The following is a 9,271-nucleotide window of genomic DNA, read 5'->3' as shown; positions in this document are numbered from 1 at the left end:
TTACCATTTCACCGACATGCTCTCTCCTAAACCGAGTGATGTAATCCATAGACGAGTACTATTTAATTAAGCGGCTGTACGGCCCACCGTGAGCATTATCACCGTTCGTCGACAACGAAGAGATGCATAGCCCCTGGGTACGGCGTCACTGCTACCAGATGACGCCACGGAGGTAGAAATAGGGTCAGTGCTGTGTCGTTGATCCGAGAGTCTGCGACGGCGCGGTGCGGCGAGGGGGACCCCGCGCCCGCGCCCCGCCGCTCCCCCTCCGCGCCCCGCAGGCTTCACCCTCCTCGAGCGGCGCGGATCCCCACCGTGCAGCATTCCGCACTCGACGCGAGGGCGAAGCGCACGCCCTGCCCTATTCGATCGCGTACGACGCGCCGCGCGCTCGCGGCTAGACGACCGCCATGTTTGACGTTTTCGGCTCCGTGAAGGGGCTTCTCAAGCTCGACTCTGTGTGCATCGACAACAATGTGTTCCGTTTACATTACAAAGCCACCGTAATCATCCTGATTGCGTTCTCGCTGTTGGTGACTTCCCGGCAGTACATCGGTGACCCCATCGACTGTATTGTCGACGAAATCCCGCTCGCCGTGATGGATACATACTGCTGGATCTACTCAACTTTCACCATCCCTAACCGGCTGGTGGGACGTGTCGGCAAGGACGTGGTACAGGCCGGTGTGGCTTCCCACGTAGACGGCCAGGACGAGGTGAAATACCACAAGTACTACCAGTGGGTGTGTTTTGTGTTGTTCTTCCAAGCCATCTTGTTCTATGTGCCGCGATACCTGTGGAAGACATGGGAAGGAGGCCGTATCAAGATGTTAGTGCTCGACCTCAATTGTCCCGTCGTCGGGGACGACTGTAAGGACAGCCGCAAGAAGCTGCTTGTGGACTACTTCCATACAAACCTGCATACACAGAACTTCTACGCGTTCCGGTTCTTTATCTGCGAAGTATTGAACTTCATCAACGTCGTCGGCCAGATCTTCTTTATGGACTTCTTCTTGGACGGCGAGTTTTCCACCTACGGCAGTGATGTTGTGAGCTTCACTGAAATGGAGCCTGAAGAGCGTGTAGACCCGATGGCACGAGTATTTCCTAAAGTAACCAAGTGTACCTTCCACAAATACGGTCCTTCGGGTACCGTGCAGAAGTTTGATGGGCTGTGTGTGCTGCCGCTAAACATCGTCAACGAGAAGATCTATGTATTCCTGTGGTTCTGGTTTATGATTCTGTCGATCCTGAGTGGGATCTCGTTGATCTACCGCATGGCTGTAGTGGCCGGCCCCCGTGTGCGCCTGTACCTGCTGCGCGCCCGCAGCCGCCTGGCCCCGCAGGCTCAGGTGGAGCAGGTGGCGCGCGAGCTGCAGATCGGCGACTGGTTCGTGCTCTACCAGCTCGGCAAGAACATCGATCCGCTCATTTATAAGGAGTTGATGGGCGAGCTGGCCGAGAAGTTCGAAGGAAAGGACACTGTGTAGTGTGTCGGGGCGAGTGAAGCGGCTAGTGGACTTTGGGTCGTCCGTGTGACGTGTTAATAGTGATCGAGGGCCCGGTTCGCGTGGCGGGCGCTACCTGCCGCGCTGCGCCCGCGCCGCGGACCGGGCGGGGCGCGCCGCGCACAAAGAGCGCCGGGAGCGGCTGCACGCCGACATTCCATTACCCACGGCCGGCGCGGGGAACGACCTCCGCCGGGCCGCACTCCTTGTATTCCAGAACCGCTTTCAAACACTTTAACGCTACCGAAATTTGAATAGGTGATATGACTCTTCCAAACGCAACACTTTGACTGAGACGCGCCTCACACGGCGCGCGTGCATTTAGCGTAACGTTATTGGGGCATGTTTATACTAGTAGTCGTAGATGTAGTTAGATCTCGTGCCTTCGTTTTTGTATTTTGTATTATTTGTGTGCGAGTGTATCATGTTGAAGGAACGTCTCATTGTGATATGTAATTATTATTAATCTAAATTAAGTGACTAGCGTGTACGAAATAGAACGTGTGGACGGCTACACGATACGATATTGTATAAAGCAATAATAAAGCTAAACTGTAATAAAACGTAACTGAACTATTAATTGTAAGATAAAGGCTAAGTATACAAATGAAAGTCGACAATATTATAGTATACACTTATGTAATTCGTACTGATTTGTATTAAACTTTTTTACATGATAAAATCGATAAATACCTACGATCATGGTTGATATTTTCTGAATATATTTACTGCCACATAAGTTTTGTATTATTTCGATAAGAACACCTCATTAGAACTGATGATTCAACTAATCTTTAAGATAACAATAACAAACTGCTTTGTTCAGCCAGCGGCAAGCATGCTCGACACGACGTGACGACACAATGCAGGAACGAACAATGGGCACTACTAACGCCATCTCGTAGTTACTTGACACACCACTAATGTTCAGTGCTCAACAGATGGCGCTTTTAATGTACATGTGCAGCGTTGCATTGTCGTAACCCTTTCGAGTAACTTAACCCATGTCATATTGAGAAATTGTAAAATAAATCTAAATCGATTCTCAAATAAGCTAACATTGACCTTCGATACTCCAGTACAAGTTACCCTGATTATATATTAGAGGTTCAATTACCTCATTACACAAGTGTCAAAGATTTGTTTATTTACTTCAAAAACACATTTTTACTACGGCTATAAACTGAGAACAACATAAAACATATTTCCAAGTTAATTAATATGCGACATTAAGTCTATCAAGCGAATAATTATCACATTAGCGTGCGTAACATAAACGTGAACTAGTTACATTGTGATTGGAAGTAGTGACGTATGGAAACATTCTCGGTAACACACTGATGTCTGTTATCGCGTAATGTTAACATGTGTTTTTACGTAACGATCGCTTGATCCATTAGTCTAGGCAGTGTTATAATGAAGTAGGTGTGTCCTATTGTAAGCACCATTAGATATACCTATGTACATAGTAGCATTCTAATATTTACAAGTCTACCTACCATTATCATTTGTGAATGTGAACGTGTTCATGTTGATTTAGCGTTATTAATTGCCTCTTCCAGACAACGGTGTCATGTGCTCAATTATGTACTTACGCAATCAAACTGTTAACCTTTTTAAATGATTTTAATAACCTAAAATGATGTTGTTTGTTTGTGTCTTTTTATTATTCCCGCTGATTTTACTTAAAGCAATAAGCTAGACTCTAGACTTGTCTATCTTGAACCCGCAAAACGGTTAATAGGTCCCTGTTTTACTTTCATTGATGACTTTTAAATGTAGAATGAAACATCACAAAATACTGTCATACAAACAGAGGATAGTGCGATGTGTGAAATATTTCACTCGGCCATAATGATGCGGTGTCGGTCGTGATGTTTGCCGTCGCTGCGCCTGCGCACAACGCTGTTCCGGGAAGTTCTCGTTTACCTGGCTAGAACAAACGGCTTAACCCCCGCCGGCGACGAACTACGTACACAAGTACCTGCTCTTATTGTATACTACGCAGCTCACAGGTACAGAATGTTTAGAAAGGGCTGAGAAAAAAATGTTCTTGTATTTAATTCCATTTGCTTTGTTTTGGGGGCCTTAAACATTGGCAGTAATATTATTGAGTTTGAGTCAACTTATCTTGAACTTGACAAGCTGTTCTGTTTTTGTGACTGTCATTGTGTCAAAGCTGGCATATATACCTATTGTGTCACCGATTTATAGGACACAAGATTGGGAATACATATAAAAGTAAGCGATACCTTCTTGATGAATTCAACAACCAGCACTCCTGTCAAATGCACCATAAATTTTATTATTAATTAACGAGATCTAATGTGAACACAAAGAAAACTAAACCGACTATAACCTTTTTGCCTTCCAAAAACAAAATTAAATATTAAACCTCCATTAATCATCAAGTTAGATAACATGTAAGAATGTAAAACCTCTTTGCATTACACAAAGAGTATTTAGCGTGTAACACGATGACGAAACATAAAAACTCATTAATTAGACGCGAGACCTTGGTACCACATGACTTCCTATACGAATTGCGGCTATTGTCCACGTGAATTATTCGACATTACAGATCATGATAACAGCTGATAATTTTAATAAGGGGGAACTTGAAATAACTGTAGATGAAGTCTGTTTGAAATGGAATTGTCTATAACCGCGCAATTGTTCTGTGATTTGACAATATTGGTATTCTCTTAGGTCTGTTTACAGAATTACAGTCATCTAGAAAATATAAGTATGTATAAACATTGTTTTTGTTATAACGACCCCCGCTCTAAGTAATTCCTTGTATCACCTTCGGTTTACAAACATTCATATCACAAGCATAAAGACACAAAATCTCAGGACAAGCAAACGTGGATACAAAGGTTTGTCCTACGGGGTCGAACCCGCGACACATCGCGCAGAATGGGCTTGCTAAATGGTAGTTTACGAAGTCAATGCAAAAAAATAATTATGGATGAACGTAAGTTAACTTATTCGTTTTTACATAAACTATTTTAAAAACTGTTAGCATGGTATATTTTCCTGAAAGTATAGATTTTAAAAATCAAAGAAAAACTAATAAACTTACATAAAAACTTAATATCTACTCATAAGTAAGACGAAGACTTATTATGTGCAACTCACTCTGACAGAAGCGTCAACTTGGGGTATATTTGGAAATAATTTTTGCAGGATTACAAACCAACACATAAGTTCACTCATTAGCTCGATTGCATAACTGATAACGATTAATTACAATTCCATATTTATAAATATTCGGTGACGGTAGCATATCAACATCTTTGTTATTCACTGCCAGAAGTATGAAAAATGAAATAAGAGATAATATTGCGAATACTGAGAGAGGTTTAATAGGTCTCCTTAGTGTTAAATAGAATGAAAAAAACTGGAACAATAGACACTCCTACGGCAGCTAACCAAATTAAAACTACAAATTTTTCAATAACGAAACCAACCTCAAGCCCCGCTCAGGAACGCATCAGAGGACGCGTTTCTTTTTCAAATCCACCTCTCTAACTAATGAAGAAATTCTACCAGCTGATGGAATCTATTCCTATCCTCGCTAAAAACAAAATAGACAAAGAAGTCCAGAACAGGGTACCAATTCCGTTATTTCCATTCGATCATCGAAAATTGTAAATAGCAGAATTGGAGCCCAGTTCAGTTGCACAGAGGATCCCTATCCATTACCAAACATCTAGCCACGACTTTTCAGAGACAGAAAACTTGATGGAGGAAAGCAACCAAGCAGTGAAGGAAGCCAAGGAAGGGTCAAAATCGTGGTACGCAGTCCTGCATAATTTCGAAGTTTGAAAAGGGTTACCTAGTAGCCTAATTTGAATAAATGAGAATTACGAAATTTGAATTTATCTATAACTATAGAAAGAGGAAGCGTCGAACACGATTAGTATGTAAAATAACTATGTGAATTTTATCATGGATTCGTTAATGGGCAGCATCGTCCGTCACTGATATGAAAGCCGGATCAGTATTTACCTACAGTCCAGGAAAACCAGCATAAAGCATTATCAAAATATGTAGTTATCAAACGACCGAACTACCAATAATTGACTGCTAGAATGTAAAATTGCTAAATTGATATGTTTATAAACGTCCCCATTTCCCCTTTATGTAACAAAACCGAAACGCTAAGCCGTGCAATATTTCTCAACGCTTAGCCAGTCCCCGTCCAACGAGATATCACCCGGTGGTCACTGCCCATATCAGTGCAAATGTTATGTGCAACGGTTGCGACGTGACAGTTTCATAAACAACTCGCTGAGCCGAATGTACCTATACCTACATATATAATACCTAATGTGCCTGTTCTGCAATCAGCCGCTGAGTTGACATAACATTGTAACTCTACCCGTATGTAGACGCATGTTGGGAATAATATACGCAAAAGTGGGTAAGTATTGCAATAAAGCGATTAAAGTAGGTAGGCAAGTGTCAGCTTATATGCATGTTGGGCCTGGTACTTAATTCCTGCAAGACATAGCACCGTTCCTTTCTTTTAGCTCAAGCTTAGGTACTCAATGACAATTTTTGTTCAATTTGTTTTCAAGTCAAATAAATTACCGAGACTAGCAAATCGTAAAATGTAACATTTGCCAAATTAAAAATGTCTACTTCCACCAACCTTATAATAAATTTTAATAAAATTCCTTTGGCGACAATACAACTTTATTCGGATACCACACCTTCTTAAATCCTTTTACATTAATCTTATTAATCTTTAATCCTTAAGCGTAGACGTATTTTTCAATGCTCCCGCCAGAATCGCCCGTCATGAATTGTCCCCTTCACTTCCCGCCAATCTTCATATTTTTCTTCTGTTCTTTTTTTTTTTTTAATATCCAGCCGGCCTCATTTGCTCACGCACGCGAATTAGTCAAATGACCTTCTTAAATAATTACATTTAATATCGCGCCTTACATTCGTCCATCCTGACGTCGTGTATGTCCTCATACACGGGTTTCGAGCCTTACATTCGGGGAACAATTCGTGACGCAGTCAAGTAGATATTTAAACAATATTAAGACGAATTAAGACAGCAATCTTACTTAAATAATTATCATCTTAGTTTAACATAATAATGAACTATGTTTACAATCATCTTATCATGTAAAATTAATAAAATAAAATAAATTTGAAATTTAAAATATACACAAACTTACATTAGCATTATCATTGACAATATTGCCTTATATAATTTATACTTCCACAAACTCTTCATTTCTCGCGAGATTATAAAATGTGAACCCTTCATTTCTCACATTTATATGACCAAAGCGAGTCATTCATTTATCGCAAGGTCATATCTAACTGAAAATTGGTTGTCATGTGAACCCTTCATTTCTCACATTTAGATGACCAGAACGAGTCATTCATTTATCGCAAGGTCATATCTAACTGAAAATTGATTGTCATGTGAACCCTTCGTTTCTCACAGACACTCAATCTAAATAGCGAACCATTCATTTCTCGCATAATTTAAGAAATTATCATTACTTAATTAATTACATCATCTTAGACTAAAGAGTTCATTCGAATTCAAAGGAATATCGTGGATAAGTAACAATACATAAAAGGGAGTAAGTAAACTTACATATTAACCTATAGGAAATCTTGCATTTCATTACATGTAAGACCAAAATTATTCTCCTACCTACTAGATATTAAACAATCAACAACAAAAACGATTTATGTTGCACAATTCACTATCTCGCATCAACAAAAAAAAACAAAATAACGATACCTACTCATTCTATAAACATATTTTAAGGTCATCATTTGCAGATACAATACTAACATCATCTGAATCATTATCAATATTAACTTCTAAAGCAACTACGTGAACCCATGGTAACATTCTGTCGGCAGCGATAGTGATTTTACGTTTATTTCTTGAATTGATCAGACCGGGAACAGCTGCAACCCTATATCGTTCGTTGCCGATATCGGCCACAACACGGCAGTGCATCCCAACTGTTGTAAGTTAGACGCAAAACAATGACTTAACCGTTCTAGCAAATGAAGCAACTTCTTCTGATTGCCAACGCCCTGACGCCCTCTTCATTAGGTAAAATTATACAATTGACTGCTTGGATTTTCAGAGCCAATACGCCATGAGAAAGTATGCTACAATCAGAGGATATGGGTCCAATGCATATATTCACTGTATTATCCTTGATCTTATAAAGGCTACCGTAAAACAAGAATTGACGAGTTGGTTTACCAATCAATATTTAGTGATTTAGAATTTAGTGTGGATGCACATCGTTTTTGAAGGTGGTCCTTTATTGTCCTGTGATACTTTGGAATTGCACTTATCAGCAGTGTGGCCTAATTTGTCACACTGAGTGCACTTAATGAGAGGTTTGGGGCACTTAAAGAAAGGGTGACCGGGCTCCTTGCAATTGAAGCATGAAGAAGTGAACTGTGACCTTTCAGTCTTGTCCACCGGCGGGCGACTATTTGAATTACTAGATTGTTCATCATTAGTTTTGTTGTTCTCATCCATATTGCGCTCTACAAAAGGATGATTTTCCTTATTGCTCATGAGAAATTGTAGTAACTGTTCAGGGTTAGTACATCTCAAAGCCAACGCGCTCGTCTTTACAGTTTTATCGCTAAGTCCATGTATAATGCAATCTACAGCCCGCTTGCCTTCTATGTCACACTGGTTCACGAGAGCTAACTTTTCATAAAAGTACAATTCAATAGGTTCATTGTATCTACTTTTCCTTTTTAACATGTCTTCCAGGGCCTGGCCGTAGTTCTGTTCACACGGGAAAGCGCTAAGTAATTTGGTTTGCCATTCAGGCCAGCTAAATAATATAGAATTTAATCCTTCGTACCAGACCTTGGCCAGCCCCTGGAGCTTTTGCATGGCGAAATAGACAGTGGTTCTTTCGTCCCAGCCGTAAACAGCAGCACTCTCGTTTACTTTCTTAAGCCATACATCTACTCTTTGATTTTTTGAAGAAGGATCAAAATCTGGCAAAATGTTTTTACTTTTTGTTTGACTAGTATTTAGAGCGGGAGTGTTCGCTGGTGACGGCTGAGGTTTGGAATATTTTAATGAATTTATAATATTGGCCACATCACCGGCCGTGAAAACAGGGGTATGTTCGCGTAGTGGCGGCGTAGCTCGCATGACGTCACGTCGCGTATCAATATGTGATCGAGATTGTGAACATCTATCGTTGCTATCGTATTGTCGTTGAAGGATTCGACGTGAAGAAGAATCTCGAGGTAAATCAGAGACACGAGTTCGCGGCTGGTCGGGCTCTGGGGAGTGCTGCCGCGAAGAACGTGGCGAGTACCGACGCGACTGTCGCACGCTTCTCTCCCTCTCAAGTTCGAACTCTAGTGTACGAACCCGTTCCTGCTGCAGCTTCAATTCCTTCTCCCGATCACTGAAGCTCTGGCTGCGGCCGCGGTCCGGCTCGCAGCGACTGCTCCGACTCAGGGCATCACGGCGGCTGCGGCTGCGGCTGCGCCTCCCCGCCTCGTCATGGGGCCCACGAGATGGCGTGGCCAACCTCCGATTCGAACTATCCTTGTCTCTAGGCATTATCTGAAACTCGCACCCAGACACAGAATTAATATTTGATCTATTAAATAAACTTCACTTTCGTTTGTTTTATTTTAATCGAAAATTCACGGTAGTACTTGAAAGTAAGAAATAAAAATGAAATCATACAAATATTATGTTAATCCCCAACATTACATTGGAC

The 9,271-nt window shown here is 41.3% G+C and overlaps 1 protein-coding gene across 1 annotated transcript; it reads left to right on the top strand.

The window, feature by feature from the left end:
* Positions 1-307: 307 nt before the first annotated feature.
* LOC113494629 (innexin inx2) lies at positions 308-2,247 on the top strand. Its single transcript, XM_026873062.1, has one exon. It carries the CDS (start codon positions 411-413, stop codon positions 1,488-1,490), a length of 1,080 nt encoding a protein of 359 aa, XP_026728863.1. The 5' UTR covers positions 308-410; the 3' UTR covers positions 1,491-2,247.
* Positions 2,248-9,271: the final 7,024 nt, after the last annotated feature.

This window comes from Trichoplusia ni, chromosome 5 (genome assembly GCF_003590095.1).
Source record: "Trichoplusia ni isolate ovarian cell line Hi5 chromosome 5, tn1, whole genome shotgun sequence".
In the NCBI taxonomy this organism is placed as follows: domain Eukaryota; kingdom Metazoa; phylum Arthropoda; class Insecta; order Lepidoptera; family Noctuidae; genus Trichoplusia; species Trichoplusia ni.
The sequence above is the reverse complement of the archived record's forward strand: the minus strand, read 5'-3'. Positions and strand labels throughout refer to the sequence as shown.

Excerpts from the sequence above, each read along its gene's own strand:
- LOC113494629 (XM_026873062.1), top strand. The coding sequence starts at position 411 with ATGTTTGACGTTTTCGGCTCCGTGAAGGGGCTTCTCAAGCTCGACTCT.